The sequence below is a fragment of the Porcisia hertigi genome, chromosome 28 (assembly GCF_017918235.1).
Source record: "Porcisia hertigi strain C119 chromosome 28, whole genome shotgun sequence".
NCBI lineage: Eukaryota > Euglenozoa > Kinetoplastea > Trypanosomatida > Trypanosomatidae > Porcisia > Porcisia hertigi.
The window spans coordinates 197326-214260 of NC_090587.1; the positions used below are offsets into that span (position 1 = coordinate 197326).

At 55.4% G+C, this 16935-nt stretch overlaps 7 protein-coding genes across 7 annotated transcripts; all 7 read left to right on the top strand.

Annotated features, from left to right (window-relative positions):
* Nucleotides 1-61: 61 nt before the first annotated feature.
* On the top strand, nt 62-799 carry JKF63_03444 (uncharacterized protein; the record flags this gene model as incomplete). The annotated part of the gene is made up of 1 exon (XM_067899447.1): nt 62-799. One exon carries the CDS (start codon nt 62-64, stop codon nt 797-799), a length of 738 nt encoding a protein of 245 aa, XP_067755686.1.
* A 1796-nt stretch (nt 800-2595) lies between these two features.
* On the top strand, nt 2596-3246 carry JKF63_03445 (uncharacterized protein; the record flags this gene model as incomplete). The annotated part of the gene is made up of 1 exon (XM_067899448.1): nt 2596-3246. One exon carries the CDS (start codon nt 2596-2598, stop codon nt 3244-3246), a length of 651 nt encoding a protein of 216 aa, XP_067755687.1.
* A 644-nt stretch (nt 3247-3890) lies between these two features.
* On the top strand, nt 3891-4649 carry JKF63_03446 (uncharacterized protein; the record flags this gene model as incomplete). The annotated part of the gene is made up of 1 exon (XM_067899449.1): nt 3891-4649. One exon carries the CDS (start codon nt 3891-3893, stop codon nt 4647-4649), a length of 759 nt encoding a protein of 252 aa, XP_067755688.1.
* A 901-nt stretch (nt 4650-5550) lies between these two features.
* Nucleotides 5551-7533, top strand: JKF63_03447 (uncharacterized protein; the record flags this gene model as incomplete). Its single annotated transcript, XM_067899450.1, has 1 exon — nt 5551-7533. The coding sequence occupies one exon, from the start codon at nt 5551-5553 to the stop codon at nt 7531-7533; it is 1983 nt and encodes a 660-aa protein (XP_067755689.1).
* A 1390-nt stretch (nt 7534-8923) lies between these two features.
* JKF63_03448 (uncharacterized protein) lies at nt 8924-9913 on the top strand (the record flags this gene model as incomplete). The annotated part of the gene is made up of 1 exon (XM_067899451.1): nt 8924-9913. The coding sequence occupies one exon, from the start codon at nt 8924-8926 to the stop codon at nt 9911-9913; it is 990 nt and encodes a 329-aa protein (XP_067755690.1).
* A 1094-nt stretch (nt 9914-11007) lies between these two features.
* On the top strand, nt 11008-12084 carry JKF63_03449 (uncharacterized protein; the record flags this gene model as incomplete). Its single annotated transcript, XM_067899452.1, has 1 exon — nt 11008-12084. One exon carries the CDS (start codon nt 11008-11010, stop codon nt 12082-12084), a length of 1077 nt encoding a protein of 358 aa, XP_067755691.1.
* A 1098-nt stretch (nt 12085-13182) lies between these two features.
* On the top strand, nt 13183-16161 carry JKF63_03450 (uncharacterized protein; the record flags this gene model as incomplete). The annotated part of the gene is made up of 1 exon (XM_067899453.1): nt 13183-16161. One exon carries the CDS (start codon nt 13183-13185, stop codon nt 16159-16161), a length of 2979 nt encoding a protein of 992 aa, XP_067755692.1.
* Between the last annotated feature and the right edge of the window lie 774 nt (nt 16162-16935).

Sequence of the window (16935 nt, forward strand, 5' to 3'; positions counted from 1 at the left end):
TGTCGCCCCCCTTCCCCCCCCCCCCCCCCCGCTGGCTTCATTGTTGCAAACGCAGTATGCGATGGCCGCCTCAAGCGCCTCGGTGGATCAGAGCGGATGTGGCGATGGTGACTCTATAGGCCATCACACAATCTCAATGCCCTCATGTCCCATGGCACCAGAGCTGATGGACTGCATAAAAGCATCCGAATACCTAATTGAGGACATGTTCAAGCGCTATTCACCGCCCGACATCGGAGTTGCCTTCAATGGTGGAAAGGACAGTGTAGTGATGTTCGAGTTACTCCGGAGGGTAATGCCAGCTTCCGTGCTAGCACAATGCTGCATTTTTGTCATTGAGCATAATGATGAGTTTGATGAGCTGCGAAGGTTTCGTGAGTGGTACATGCAAGAGGTCGCGCGAGGCTTGCCACTGGTCCACCTGGGTGTAACAGAGGACATGCGACGCAGCCTATGGACGCTCACGGAAAGATGCCCGCTCAAGGTGGTGTTTATGGGAACGCGCAAGACAGACCCTCACGGCCGCTACCAAGCGGAGGCAGTTGAAAGGACGACCCCTGGCTGGCCAGACTTCTTGCGTGCCTGCCCCATATTTCACTGGTCTGTGAACGATGTGTGGAGCTACACTCGGCTTATGTGTGTCCCACAATGCAACCTGTACGAAAGCGGCTACTCATCTCTCGGGCGGTGCGCCGACACGAACCGAAACCCACGCTTGAAGAGAAGTGACGGCACGTACCGTCCGGCCTGGGAACTGACATGCGACAAGGCTGAAAGAGAGGGACGTGAAGCGGAGTAGAGGACAAAAAAAAGGTGGTGGCCTCAGCAGCGTGAAACTGTCGATCGCCCCAAATATGTTTGAAATTTTTTTTTACTGTGTGTGTGTGTGTGTGATGGTGGTGGTGGTGGGGGGGGGAGAGGAAGACAGGAGGAGGGCAATGATATTCACCTCCTGGTGTAATGCGTCTTTCTTGCGTACAACTGTTTTTTTTTCACTGCGAAGCGCGTGAACGTTGTACCCGGACAGCTCTGTTCCTAGCCAAGTCCCACACACTACCGTCATGTGTGGAGACGGGAACTCACATGCGGCGGCACTTTGCGTCATCTCAGCATGAATGGAGGAGCGGGGCACCGAGGATGATGGAAGACCGCCTTTTTCTCCTCTTTCAATTCCTTTCACAGTTGTTTCTGTTTCTGTTTCTGTCGCGCGTGTGTGTGTGTGTGTGTAAGTGCACAAACGGGGGAACGGGAGAAGGTTCTCGCTTTAGTCCCTATCAAACATTTTTATTTATATGCTGTCGAGTAGGGGAGATGAAAATGAAGAGGGGTAGAGGAGTGTGTTGTGGGCGTATATCAATGGTGCCTCCCCCCCCCCTCCCCCTCCCTCCTCCCTCTCCTCCCCTGTGCGTGGCCTCGTACTCGTTTTGTTGGGGTGCTATAACCGCCAAAGCCTCATCGAATGTCTCGAAGGTTTCTTTTTCATCCTTTCCTGGTCAGCTGAACTTGTTGTCTTTTTTTTTCGCATTGTTGTTGTTGCCCCCCCCCTCTCCCCCAGGCTCGTCTACTGAGACCAGTGATGGTTTCTGTGGTGATTTTGTGACATACCTTAATGTAGTAGGCTTGGTTCAAGAACCTACACGGATGTACACGCACCTCTCTTTTCCTCCTCCCCTCCACGTACACACACGTGGATTCACGCACTAACCCATGGCCAATGTTTGTTGTTCCTTTCTCCCATTATTTTTTTGTTTTTGGTTTCAAGGACGCCATATCAACAGCAATCAAATATTCACTCCTCTATGCGTTGGTGTTTATACCCGTGAGGGACCTCACTTTCCCTGTCCTTTCTGTCTTCCTCTCAACCTCTCCCCTCTATTACGATTCTGAGACGGGGTCACTGTTGGGCTGCAGTACGGGTGCGGCAAGACGCGGAGAAGCAGCCACAAAAAGATCGAGAGGGGTACGCGTCAACACTCGCAATTAGGCGCTGTTCATGTCGCGGATGTGTGTTCAGGCGACGTCATGGTGGGTGACTGAATTCTTTCGAAAAAAAGACATTGAAAGATGCACCCCATAAATAACTGTCAAGGGAGTACCGATGGACGTGGTTCTCCGCTGCTGGACCGCGTGCGTCGCCTCTCGGCGCTAATTCTAGTGCTCCTGTGCTTGACAAGAACAACGTCATGAACGATGTCCCCCCCCCGGGAGTGCGCAGCGCTAGGAACGTAGGCAACCGCCACCCCCCCCACTTTGCAGCTGTTCTCTCCTCCCAACACATTCACTGAAAAAAAAAGCAAAAAGAAAATTGAGAAATTTTTTTGTTTGCATACTCTCGCTTTCATCTTCTTGCGTCACGCTGTGTTTGACAAACTACGTCTCTTTACCCCCTAAGCCCCCCCCCCTTCCGCCCTACTCAAATCCCCGGGCTGCTGCACTATCGATGGTGCACACAAACAGCTGCACTAAACCTGTACGCGTCTACGGAACACATCGGCAGTTGAAGAAAAAGAACATCCACATATAGACGTTCAGCGCCCATTTCGGATTCTCCACCCGGTCTTGAAGTGTTTGGCGGCCTCAACAATAGCGGCAGAGATGAGCGGTAAGCCCTTCGATGCTATGTGGACGGCTCCGCCGCCTCCGTCGCACATCGACACGGTCTATATTAATCCACAGGATTACGTCGTCGTGAGTGCGGGTAGTGGTGACGAGGCTTTTGTTCACCGGGATTGCCTGATGGACTCCCCCGTGCTACGACTCGCGTTTAGAAAACGTGTTCCCCTCAACACGGAGGACGTTGTAGTGGTGTTCATTAAAAGGGACGAGCTACTCACCATGGAAACGGCTCTGCCAAGCACAAATGCCCTGGACGTCCTTCCCACATCTGAGCAGCATCTCGGGGAAGCGCGTGAGACAACCATTGACGACAAAGGAGGTGAGAGCAAGGAGGATGGGGTCGACGCCGCAGCACCGAACGCTGATGATGCACCGGGCGAAACGGCTGTCGAGAGTGCGATGTTGTCGAATCCACGGTACCCTGTCGTTCTTAAGGAGACCCTTCAGACCGATAACTCGGCCCGCGTTTTTTTTCCGCGTCTCGACGGCGATCAGCTAAACGTCGTGGTGTCGTACCTCTACTATAAGCACCGCTACAACTGCCGACCGTCAGAGGAGTGGCCCAAATTCGAGGTGCCCACAATGGGGGCCCTGGCAGTGATGCGTGTGGCACGGGCGCTGGAGTGCTGATCAATTATGCCCACCAATACCGGCGTACAACTTGAGTCTTGAACAAAAGTAGACCATACGTTTGCAAACACAGCCTTTCTTGGAGATTTATCCATGGGATATATGTATACGCATCTTGAGCTGGGTGATGTGATGGGGCCCCCCGTCGATGGACTGCGCCCCCTCCCCCCTTCCTCCCTCTCCCGCAAAAAAAAAAAACAAGAAAAATTTTTTTCGACACACGCACACAGTAATCCATGAGCGAGAAAGGATGTAAAGCCGCGCCGTCGTCTCTGTGGACGTTGGGGGGCACTGAAGTCAATGCCCCCCACCCTGGGTAGGAGTCGCGTGTCTGTGGGGCGTACTTATGCAGCTCTCGGTAAGCCTGCCTACGATGCTGGGGGCTATGAGTAGAGACCAATCCCCATGTACGGCTAAAGTCACCTTAACTCAGCTTGCTTTTGCAGGAACGTTGTCCACAATGTATAGTATAACACACATCCCTGATGCGTTTGATGTGACTCGAATTGCAATCTTTACGTTAAATGTGTGTGTTTTTCGGGCCCCTCTCTCTCTCTCTCCCCCCTTAGGTGGAAAGGACAGCCCCCTTTTCTACGACATACGTGCACTCGTTGAACATACAAATTTAATTTTCTGATCATCTCATGAAGCGCAAAGTCAATCCAGTAGAACCCGCGCCGTTGCCCACGTGTACGGCGGTGGGGCCGGAGGATATGGTGCTTCTGGCGTGCGCCTCTGGGGAGGTGTTCCTCGTGGAGCGTAATTGCGCCATCGTGAGTGGGTATTGTCGCGACTTGTTACAACTCTGGGAGGGGGCCGTGCGCCGTGTAGCGATGCAGAACAAAAACGATGAACATGCCTCGAGTGACGCTGCGACAACCGAAACCACCTCCGCATTGCGCACTGAAGTGAATTCACACAGCCATGATGTTGACGGGCCGCTCGCCACTGACCCAGTAGAGATACCCTTCATGTCGCTCCTGGACTACAGTGGCTCATCGCCTCTCGATGCTATTCGACAGGTCCCTGTCACTCAAGTCGCGGACCACTATCAACAGCGCCTGAGTGCGGCGGACTCTACTACACCGACCAAGGTCGACCGTCCCTCATCGAAGCAGTTTTCTGCCCATGGTGACCGCAAGGGAATGCATTTCGTGGTCCCCAAGCCTATCAGCCCGCTGGCACCCATTGAGTTTGACGATGGGGTGCCGATGTACCCAGTCATAGTGGTACCCTACATGACCCCAACACTGCTGGAGATGGCGCTTTCTTACGCGCAGAAAAAGTATAAGATGGATGTCGATGGCGAGAAGGCGGGAACGGAGACACTGGCCCCGCTCATCTCTGCCTCAGCAGAGGGGCGCTGGCGACTTTTAGCTGCCTCGATGCTTGCCAGCATGTGATTCAGAGAGAGAAGCTCCCACACTACAGCATCGATGCACGGCCGCTATCACCTTTGTACCCGCAGATATGTACAGTAGCATAGATTGTGTCATTTCTTGTCGACATCACTTGAGGCTGTCACCCTCCCCCCCCCTACATACTCTTTAAGTGTCTATTCTCGTGAGGGGGGTAAAGCAACACGAACTGCAGTAAAGTGAGGCTGCTGATGTGCGCAGCTGACACTTTGCATGACGCGCCTGGCCTCGGGTTTAACCACCCAGCGCGGTTACACACACCTTGTCGTTTTTCACTGTGCTGCGGAAGACTGTCATGACGACCACGCGCGTCCCCTGCTCTCTTCATCCTCTCAAATGATCGATTCTTGTCTTGAAAAGGTCGCTTTCTATTCTTCTCTTCTCTCCACTCAAACAGCACGTCAGCTTCGCTGCTTTGTGTGCGCGCGAGTCAACAACACTCTGTCATCATCTCTCCCCTCTCCCCCTTCTCTCACACACACACACTACACACTATTCATCCATACCCACATATTCCCGTCCGCTGGTTAACGTGCGTGAGTAGACGGCAAAGGGGAGGAAAAAAAAAAGGTGCCCGCCGCCGTCATCACCACCACCAGAGAAGCACCGCACAGATCGGCACTCTAGTTGTGGGCTACGACACCGGCGACGCACCCTGGTCGTTTCTTTATTGCACATTCTGTACTCGAGTGTGTGCACTTGATCGTCACGCGGGGTCTCCCACCTTTGCTTGCTGAAGCGTCTAGTGGGCGTGCTGATCGCAGACTATCCGTCTTGGAAAGGGACAGCGGCCGTAGCATTTCTGCTCTGCACCTCCCCCGCCCCCTTTGCCATTGTTTTCATTTTCACCCCATTGTCATTTTTACTCACGACGTTTGGTTTCTACATGCGAGGTTCAATGAATCACCTGAAGACATTCAAAGCAGACATGACAAGTTATGAGGCACCGCGCCTTGATGTCGGGGGTGGGGAGTGGGAGGCATCTCAAGAGCTCATTCGCCATTACCAAGACACCGAGAGCTCGGGCTGTGACGACGTGCAGGAAAGCGATGACGGCTCCCAGCACGATGACAGTGAGAGCTGCGGCAGCGAAAAGGATGACGGGGGGTTCAACGAAAACGAGGAGCTAGACGACGACCCTCGCTTTCGCGCGTTGCAGACTGCAGAAGGAACTTACACAGCTACGTTAAGTACCGCGCTACTCAATGACCGAGAGGTGTCGCACACCTCTGGCACACGCTGCGCCGAACCACTGGTGGCGTGCAAGCTCACCGAGTGTTGTGTCTGCGGAACGCTCGCCATGTACACGTGTCCCGGTTGTGGTCGTCGTACATGCAGCATGATATGTGTGCGCGTGCACAAGACAGACTTCCAGTGCACTGGCGTACGAGATGTAACGCTAAAAGTGCCGCTCAGCGAATTTACCGATCAGCAGCTGCAGCGTGATTACCACTTTCTCGAGAACTGCCGTCGCGTCATCGGGAACGTCGAGCGCGGCTTCCCCCGCACGTCATGGCGGTACAACTACAAGGCGCTGCCACCACCGCTGCATGCATTGCGTGAAGCGGCCCGGCGCCGCGGTGTCATTTGCCAGATCACATCGGAGGGCATGCACAAGCGCGAGGAGAACACGAGTCGCCTCGACCGCAAGACGAACACGGTCGTGTGGCGCTGTGAGTTTCAGTTTTACACCACCGACGACGGCGCTGATGTGACAACCATCTCTACAGACTGGGGTAGCGAGCGCCACCGCCTCGGTGATATCCTCAAATACTGCTGGGCAACCAATCCGCCACTGCTATGCTACCACATCAACCGACAGTACAACCGTGCCTCCAAGTATGTGGGCGGTTCGACAGCAAAGGCCACGAAGTCTTCCGAAGGCGAGGTGTCTGACATGACGCAAGCAACACAGCAGGATAGCTCGATTGCGCTTCTGGATGCCAAGGTGCACGACGCTTCGGCCACCCCTCTCCCTGCAGGTGTGGATGCGGTATCCCTGGCGGGAGTGACCAAGTTCGTGAGCGATAAGGTTGAAAGCAATGAAACACACACACCCGTCGCCATGGTGGAACCTGAGGCCACAGCAGCCACAAACGAGTCCCCGTCAAGCGCCCCAGCGAAGCTGCCCGCGTTGCGCGCCTACGAGGAGATGCCGCCAATGCCGCCGATTGTGCCGACGACTCTACAAGAGGCAGAGAAGCGGGATTTCGTGGCGGCGTTCCTGGCGCAGGAAAAGTACGTGATTCTGTCCAAGGCGGAGCGGCTGGGCAGCGACGCAAGGTACTTCCTCCTTGATCCGTACGACACCCTCAACGAGAATCTGCGGCGACTCTTTTTTGTGAACGAGTTCCCGGTTTTCGTGGTTGTGCACGCCTCTCACCTTCATCGCTTCACCCTCGTCACGGAAGAAGACAAGGAGGCGATTCGGAGCAGCTTCCGTCCAAAGAAGACCCAGGCACCACGCGAGCGCCCACCGCTCCGCAAGCGGTCTGATATGGAGCCGGAGGAGCTGGAGCGACTCAGTCGCGTACCATGCCGGCGCTTCCTTCAAAGCCGCTGCTTGCTCGCGGAGGAATGCCCCTATTGGCACTGCACCCCTGACGACATTCCCGTGTGTCGCTCATTTTTGCGGAGTGGTCATTGCGATAAAGGCGCACGGTGCAGTTTTCGCCACGACGCCGACGCGGTGCGGGTTGCCCGAAAGCGTCAGCGCGATGGCCTCAGCGAGCATGGCAGCCCGATGGGTGGTGGTTGCACTGGACGCGGTTTCGGCTTCAGCCGACAGCAGGGTGACGGCCGAGGGCGCGGCGGCGTGGCTAGCGCCTTTCGCTCTGGCGCCTACCGACCGTGTCGTCGAACGGAGTAAAAAATGGCCATTAAAGTGTTAGTCACGGATCAGTGCATCGGTCTCTCCCCCACGTCCGCCACCTCATTGAAGAGTGCTTCGTACGTGTGTCTGTGTGTGTGTGTACATATCTGTTCTGCGCGTATACACACCGACACTGCCCATTCTTTTTCTGACAGCGTCGATAACAAGGGTTTTCCGCTCTCTACCCCCAATTTAGCAGGGAGACGTCCTGTTCCTAAGGCAAGGAGGGGGGTGGGTGCTGGGGGCGAGAGGGGGTCTTCAGTGCTGCTACCGAAGGTGGTGTGTCGGGGGTTCGGGTAAAAAACAACTCCACTGCTCCCCGTCGTGCGTATGCATAAAAACACACAGGCACACACACGGATGTATATATATATATATATATATACGGATATGCAAGGACCTCTATACGTTGTGTGTGTGTGTGTGTGTGTGTGTGTGTGTGTGTGTATTTTCTGTGTTGTTTCCATCCCACGCTTGTACGTGTAACGAAGTGCCTGGACACTGCCGACCTAACAAAAAGAAAAAGGAATATCCCCTTCTTTTTCGACAGAGTAATTTACAGCAATCATTCCTTAAGAGAAGGCCCCCCCCCCGCCTTGAAAACGTACGCGCAAAGCTTGTCCACTTAAGCTCACACACACAAAAAAAAAACACTATGTTTTACTCTGTGTGTGTGTGTGCACGTATGCGAACTTTTCTGTTCGCTCACCTGTAATGTGTTGCTGCTGTGACCCCGTCACACATCGAGCCGAGATTGGGGAAGAAGGGGGGCACCACTGCTTTTACCTCTTTTGTCACCTTATCCTCTTGGCGTGTGATGTGAGGCGCTGTCATAGAGGCCCAACGCGTACGTCACTTGGTCTCCGAAGCACCACGGAAAGGTGAGCCGCGTGCGATGCTCACCGGCACAGCTCATTTGGTTTTCTTTATCCCACACCAACGTCATATTCGCCTTTATCCTGCGTGGATCTCTTTCGTTGTTGTACTTTTTCTGCCATCACCGCTAACCTCCCTCTCGAATTTTCCTTTTTTTTTTGCGCCTCCTCACGGAAGCACTTTACCGTGAAATCAGGGTGACGATCCGCGCAACTCGGCACACCACGCCTGTTTGCACATTCAACTCTGTAGAGCTTCAGTAGAGATCGATTTCGCTCCCTGCGAGAAATAATTCAGTATATATATTTACTCATATATAAGAGCCGTCTTCGAAGGTTTTGAAGGTGAAGACTCACCAGAGAAGGAGTGTGTGTGTCTGCGTGCGTGCGTGCGTGCCCGTGGTTTCTCTTTTTTTTATTTGCAGAATTAGGTGATCCGCCGCGTGTCACGCTCGTCGATGGCCTCTGCTCAAATACTGAACTCGGACGCCGCGCCAGCACTGTGCTCTTCGATGTTGTATGAGGGCCACGTGGATGCAGGTGTGTCGCGGCCACCGTATACAGCCCGACCACGGTGGTCGCACAATGACGACGAAAGTGTGACGGTGGTGCAAAGCACCCACGACTACACACAACACATTTTCAAGGCCAAACCTCAAACCGCGCTCTGGGTACGTGGGTTAGCCGAGGATGACGAACAAAACGACCCCATCCGTGGCTTCACAAGGTGTCAGACAAACAAGTGGATGGAAATGGATGAGTCACAAGACGAATCGGTGCAAGCTGCTGGGCTCGCGCAGGCGCGGCGTCGCCACTGTCTCTTCTACCCAAACCTACTCGCGATAGTCTACCTGTGCGTGATCGCGGCGCGGATGATAAATGGGCCACATCTCTCTTACCGGCTCGACTACCCCACCACCACGTCGCAACTCGAGCTGCACGGGCGCCGGTATGGGGAGAACGGTGTTGCCTTCTTGATAAGGGTCGCTGTGCCGCTGGCTGTCCCCCACGCCGTGGGAGCGGCGTACACACTGAGTCTATCGCACACCATTGGAAAAGCAACACGTAGTTTCACAGCGTTTTGCGGCGTTGGGCTATCGTTGCTCTCTCTGGGCGCGCTTTTCACACAGTGCTCGTTTCTCTTCGCCTGCTGCGGTTTCTCGCCGTCTAGTCGCCGGTGGGAGTGCGAGTTGCCATTAGCCCTCCATCACGTGTGCAGCGTCATTAGGGTGCTGTGCCCGTTGCTGGCGGTGTGGTGTGTGTCTCCGGTGCTTGACCAGTTGCGGGGCTGTGGCTGCCGGTGGCGGTGCGTGCTGGCTGTGCCTTGTGTGGTGGCTGTAGCGTGTCTGGGCATTTCACTGTACCATGAGATGCCCTTGCACACCATGATTGATGTGGCACACATGTCCGTACTGCTCGCCTGGTCTCCGTTCGTGAAGTCGTGTTGGGGGCAAAGGCATTTCGCACCTGCGATGCTGACGGCGAAGCTGCACAAGGAGTAATAGTTGAGAAAGTACCCGTGGGGGAGACGAGATCGGCATGCCGACCGGGGTGGGTGGGGTCAACCTTGGGCAAAAAAAGTGGCCGGTAATAGGTCCGTTAAGGTGCCATCCAAGAGAGTCGGGAAAGGTAATGTGGTCGAAAGTGGCATGGAGGAGTCAAAGATTCTCAGCCGGTCATGCGGCTGTCCGTTCTCCAGATCCCCCACTTGCCGTCTTTCCCGCCAACCACCCATCTTCTGCCCATGAGTTTTGTTTAGTGTGTCCTTAAGCTGGTCTTTACATCCCCCCTTTTCTGTTTTGTTGGGGATGCCGCGCCGATTCCCTCGCATCCCCCCCTCCTCCTCCGCCCCGCCCCGCCCCCCCCCCTTTCCCTCACTACCACCTGCGGGACTGTCTCTCTCTGCCGGTTGCCGTTTGACTTTACACACTCTCACAAATCATTCGTGAGAAACGGGAACAACTACGCAGACGTCCACGCGCAGAACGCACACACACCGGTGCAGTGACTTTGGATGCGCACGACTGCGTGCGTCTTTGCGTTCGTGGGGTACACATGACCCCTCAGCTCTGCGGTGTCTGCCAGCCGCTGCAGAAACTCGTGACGACAGACAGAGATTAACGCGGTAAACTAAAAGTCGACTCTATGGACTCACTGCCACTCGCGCTTTGCATCATGACCGATCATTGCACGGATGCACTTCGCGCGACAGTGGAGCCGGTACCCCTCTGACGCACTAGTCAAACACGATACCAGTATACGAGCTCATGCGGGCTTTCTCGTGTGCACCTTCAACCCGCATATTCGCTCCTCTCTCTTGCCCCTTATACTTTTGTGTGTGTGTGTGTGTGTCTTTCCTTCTCCCCCTTTTTTTGGTTCCTATTGGCGCTGACCATTGCCCCCCCCCCCCCCGCACCCACCCGCCTCTGTCCCCACCTCCACAAACGTTTCATCTCTGCTAAGGGAATCGCCGGAATAGTTACAAAAAAATAAACAACACGGGAGAGGCCCCGAGTGGAGCTCACGCACTGGTGAATCTCTACACTCTTTTTCTCTTACCCCTGTTCCATGTCTATTCCTGGCCGCCATGTCATTGATGATTCCCCTGAGAGCGACGGCGCAGCGAGTGGAAATGTTGGAGTGTGGTCCTTGTGCGCTTCGCTCAGCTATGCGGAGGGCTGGTCGAGATGACTGGACAGCGCCACTGGCAGACTTTGCTGTAGATATCGTGACCGGCGCCCTCAGTCTCACAGGCGCGACCGAGGTGCTCGTCCCGGCTTCACTGGTACACTACGTGGAGTCACGCAGGGCAGATGCGACGCTGGCCACTACTAGTGCACAGAGACAATGGCCATGGCCAGCGTGGGAGGCGGCAGTAGAGGAACATCGTCTGGTGACGCTGGTCAGAGCCCAAGAGGCAGCTCTTCTCATCAATAGCGACTTGTACGGCGGCAAATATTCGTCCTTGTGCGTACCTGTCCCAGCCGGACCCCTGGTGGCACAGCTGGACTTTGGCATCCCAGTGGACGCGTTTTATGGGGAGGTGCTTCCAGGAGTGATGGACGCGGTCGCTGCTAGCAGCCGAGTGCGGTGGCGTGCTTGGATGCGATCGGCTCTCACGTGTGCGTACGAAGGCACGCACGTACCACCAATACGGGTCGCAGAGTACACAAGTCAGTTGCTCCGGCAGACAGGCGGGTGTGAACGCGTGATATGGGAGGCCGCTGTGACAGGCCTGACTCCCCGCTGGCTCGAGACGGCGTCTAAAACAGCTTTAGCCGTGGGCGTTTCACCGGAATCGCTGGCGCTGGCACTACCGGAGGAGTCTAGTTGCACCGCACGACTTCTGGACAAATCTGTCGAAGTCGGAATCACGTCGTGGACGACGTGCGCGGTCGCTGAGAGCCCTCTCTACGGTCAGGCATCTCCTGTGGCTTCTCCGGAGTCGGTTCAGCTCTTTGTCACAGGTTGGAACTGCGCGTCCGCGCCTGAATCCCGGACCTGCGGGGATGGCGCCGACAGCGACCCCGCAGAGGAGACTTTAGAGCAGTGCTGTAAATTTGTGGACGCTGTTACCGAGTGCACCTCAACTCTCGTGGGTATCCGTGAGGGCGAGAAAGGCTTCAAGAATCAAGCAAGTTGCGCCAACACCACAACGGGACCGTTCATGTAGAAGAGGGGGGGGTGGAGGCGAACGGCAAAACGTTCGGTGAATTTCACCGGGCCTTCTTTGCCCCTCCTCCCTGGGAGGGGAAGAGCAGCGTCTACTACTTCCCTCCACCTGCGATTATCCCTGGGCCTTTTCTCACCCCAATCATGACAGCCGCCCTGTCATGTGGGTTATCATTGATTCCGCTGCCTTGATGGCGCTGTCACAGTCTCTCGCACGCCGAAACTCCAGTCCACTTCACTACTGGACGAACTGCTAAGAGTTAGTCGCTCGCCTTTCTCGCCGTTTTTTTTTTGCTGTTTGTCGTTGGTGGTTCTCTTCTCATCTGACTGCTGTGCTCATGCTGGCCGGATGACACCGCAACCGTTGGAGAGCATCTGGAACACGAGGTGAGTGGGAGGGGGAGGGGAGGAGGAGTACGTATTATGCGTCACAGACAACTGAAAGAGATCCATAATTTATTTGGGGGGGAGTTGTTTAATTCCCATGTCCCCATGATATACTGGCAAGTGGATGGGGAGGGGAGGGGAGAGGGGAGGGTCCGACCTTGTCGACGGAGGGGTCGTAGTTTACGATCTTCGCCGTTCTCACGCCCCCCCCCCCCCACACACACACACATACACATCTTGGCAGCAATTGTTGTATGCGGCATGCGGACTAGCGACGACGACCCGTGTGGTGTGCGAGGTTAGCGGACTCATTCTCGTCGTCTCTGTCCTATGCACTTTTCCCCCTTTTTCTCTCTCTCTCTCTCTCTCTCTTCGCTTTTCGAAAACGTGTGTGTCCCCACAACAACCATTACGCGTTACTTCAGAAGAGTACACGTTTGTGTGTTTGTGTGTTTGCTGTGGCTCCTGCGTCCTCGTGTGTGGACGCCATTTGGTGAAAGCACTGCTTGAATACATTTCTTCAGTTCACCTCCATCTCTCGATTCCACTTGCTCTTATCGCTGCGGGAGGGTGGGGAGAGGTGCAAAAGCAGGAAACGTTATTTGGCGCCTCTTTTTTTTTTAGTTGTTGTTGTTGTTGTTGTTGTCGACCAGAGATAGGCCCCATTGCATCTGCACTCTCAAGCTTTAGTAGATCTCCCACTGGTGAAAGGATGTTCACCAAGAAGCGTGCGTCTATTCACAATGTGCGCAACACCATTGGTAGCTCCGTGAGAACCGGCGGCGGCGTTGTCACGCGCAAAGACATTGGCTGCGGCATCGTCGACTGTCCCCTGTGCGCCAATACTGCTGTCTCAGGAGCAAGAGATCCGTGCCTTCTCCCGACAGCCGCCATGGTCATACCTGACACAAACATTGTCCTACACAACATGAATGCCTTGGAGGATTGTCGCGTGCAAAACATAATTCTCCTGACAACAGTTATGAGCGAAGTGCAGAACCGCAACAAGGCCATTTATGCTCGGCTGCAGCGCCTCCTCTGCGATGAAAACAAACAGTGCACCGTCTTTGCAAACGACAGACATGAGCAAACGCACTGCATGCGAAAAGCAGCAGAGTCTCCGAACGATTTCAACGATCGCGCGATTCGAGTGGCGGCGCAGTGGTATGCGCGGCATCTGGCAGCTGCCTTCCCTGGGACATCGGAATCACTGACGTCTGGCGTGGTGGTCGTCTCGCACGATCGTGCGTTCAAAGAAGCCATGGACGCGTCAGAGGGGGCCCAGGGGGTGAGCAACTTGCGCTGCGTGTCGCTGCGTGATTACATCAAGCAGATCATCTCCAGCGACTCGGACTTGCTGGAGAAAATTCAGTTCGAGGAGCCGGAGGGCATGAAAGAGTCACCCGCGACGAGGCAGCTCTTCACGCCGTATCTCAGCACAGCTGCTATGGAAGCCGGTGTGCTAGACGGGAGCCTGTACAAAGGCAAGCTGCGCGTCAGTGAAACAAGTTGCTTCTTTGGCGCGGTCCGTGGTAAGTTTGACGGCCACGCATTCCAGCAAATAGTCATACCGGGTCGGGCCAACATGAATCGCGCGATCCACGACGACATTGTGGCGGTACAGCTACTGCCTGTTTCTGACTGGAGTGGCCCCAAGGGGTCGGAGCCTATTGCAGTGACTGCAAGCGAAGAAGATGCCCTCAAAGCCGGTTTCAGCCCCGCCGGCAAAGTGGTGGGCATTCTCTCCAGCAACCGCCGGCCATTTTGTGGCAGTCTTGATGAAGCAGAGCTTGAGCAGGTGAAAGCCAACACGTCAGGCAGTGTGTCCATCCTTTTCCAACCCAAGAATAACCGGATCCCGCGTATTCGCATCAGCACCCGCCACGTGCACGACTTGATGGACAAGCGTCTTAGCGTGGTCATTGATGACTGGCCACTGTACAGTAGTTTTCCAGTTGGACACTACGTTGAAGTCCTGGGCAAAATCGGCGACCGTGACACGGAGGCGACGGTGATTCTCTTGGAGAACGACGTCCCCCATTACGACTTCAGTGAGGCTGTCTACGACTGCCTCCCAAAGGGGCAATGGACGGTGACCCAGGAAGAGAAGGCTAGGCGACTGGACTTGCGTGACTTGTGTATTGTCAGTGTTGATCCACTTGGCTGTCGCGATATCGATGATGCGCTGCACTGCCGTGTCGTGAACGGCAACCACCTCGAGGTGGGTGTGCACATTGCTGACGTCACACACTTTTTACACGAGGGCACGGCTATGGATGAGGAGGCGGCAAAGCGTAGCACAAGTGTCTACTTAGTGGACCGACGCATCAACATGCTTCCACAGCTGCTGACAGAGAACCTTTGCTCGCTCGTGGAGGCTGAGGACCGCTACGCCTTCTCGATTCTCTGGGAGTTTGACGAGAAGCTGAATGTGGTGCGGGATTGGTTTGGCAAGACAATCATCCGCTCTCGCGGCGCACTCTACTACGGCGACGCGCAACGTATGATTGATGACCCTACCGACTTTTCCGATATTGCTGTCTCGCTGCGCGAGCTGATGCGGCTTAGCAAACACTTCAAAGAGCAGCGCGAAAAGGACGGGGCACTTTTCCTGGCGTCGCAGGAGTTCAAGTTCAAAGTCGACAACGACCACGTCAACCCAACCGACATGCAGGTGTACCAAACCTTCGAGGCGAACTCGATGATCGAGGAGTGGATGCTGTACGCCAACGCGGCGGCAGCGGCGAAGGTGTATGAGTGTTACCCACAGTGGACGCTGCTGCGCCGCCACGAACGACCTGCGGAGGGGGCCTTCGACACGCTGAATGACGCTTTGTACGGAAAGCTTCGCGTACGCCTTGATGACGCTACCTCGCTGACGCTAAACAAGTCACTTGACAAGTGCCAGGATCCTCAGGACCCGTACTTCAATAAACTCGTTCGCATTCTCACGACGCGATGCCTTCGACAGGCCCAGTACTTCTCCAGTGGCGGCATCCCCAAGGACGAGTTTTACCACTTTGGCCTTGCCATGCCCATGTACACCCACTTCACGTCGCCCATCCGCCGTTACGCCGATGTCATCGTCCATCGTCAGCTGGCCGCCGCCATCGGTATCGCAGGGGTGAGTGAGCAGCATATGAATACGGAGAAGATGGAGGCCATCGCAGAAAACCTCAACTATCGCCACGAACAGGCGCAGCGGGCAGGCCGGGACTCGCAGAACCTGTTCACCGGCTTCTACCTGCGCAACTTCGAGGATGGAAAGATACCTGAGGAGGAGGGCTATGTGGTGCGTCTCTCCGAAACGCACATCTTTGTGCTTGTACCAAAGTACGGCCAGGAGAGTCGCATCCCGCGGGAGCAGCTCGAGAAAGTGCCAGGCTTGCTGGATAGAGTTAGGGTAGGTATTCAGCTCAAAAGGCAGGGCGATGTCATGCGCACAAAACTCGTGTTCCGCTTGGTTGGCATGATGCGCGAGGGCGAGGAGGGTGGTGTACTGGTGGCCGACGATGAGGCGTACGAGGTGATTGAAGATGGCCAAGAGGCTGCTGAGGAGGTATCAAAGGCGCAGCAAGGCATTCCGAGAACATCTGCAGCGGCAGGTGGCAGCGACGTGACAGCGTTGGAGCCGGAGCTGAAGCGGGCTAGAGCAGACGCGGTGGAGACCGCGCGGCCAAGCTCGCCGTAGCCGATGCGTCTATCGTAGCATCAAGAGGTGCGGACCAGAGTGGTGCGTGCCGGTGTCTGACAAGCCCGGTAATGCCACGTTAAGACACCTTCAGTCGTCAAGGGGGAATCCACGATCTCGCCCTCCTCCTCCCCCCCCCCCCCCCCCCATAACACACACGAAGTTCATGAGCCGTTGTTTCTCTGCTCATGTGGAGCAGCAATGACTGTGTTTGAGTGTGTCTCCTTTACCCTCTCTCTCCCCTCAGTGTAATCGCGTAATCATTCAGTAGGTAACCCCATTACGCACATAAAAACTAAACATGAGGGGAGGACAAGCCCCGATTCCGATGGATCGCACTTGTTATGGTCTCAACTCTCTCCTTCCCCCTTCCCCGGCCCTGACACTCTCTTCGCCACACCTTCCTTGTGCTATTCTCTTTTCCACGTGTTGGTGTGTCGGTGAAATATGAGACGAGCACATCGCGGGCGAAGAAAACAGCGGGAAAGGGGGGGGGGAGGTGTGGGTGACTTGAACCGCGTGCCCATCACTCCCGCCTCTTACTCTCTCTCGTCTCGCTGCGTCACCCCTTTTCAGTGCGGGTCGCATCCCCTCGCGTTTTATCGGCCTCCCGTCATCTTTTTCGCCTTATTCCTTTGGCATATGTGCCCCCCCCTCTCTCTTTCCTCTTTCCTCCCCCCCCCCCCGGATACCGCTGTTCCACACAGCAGGAGCAGCATCCGCTGCCCTGTTGTCTCTCTCCCTCTCTCATCCCTTGTCATTCTCCCCCTGCCC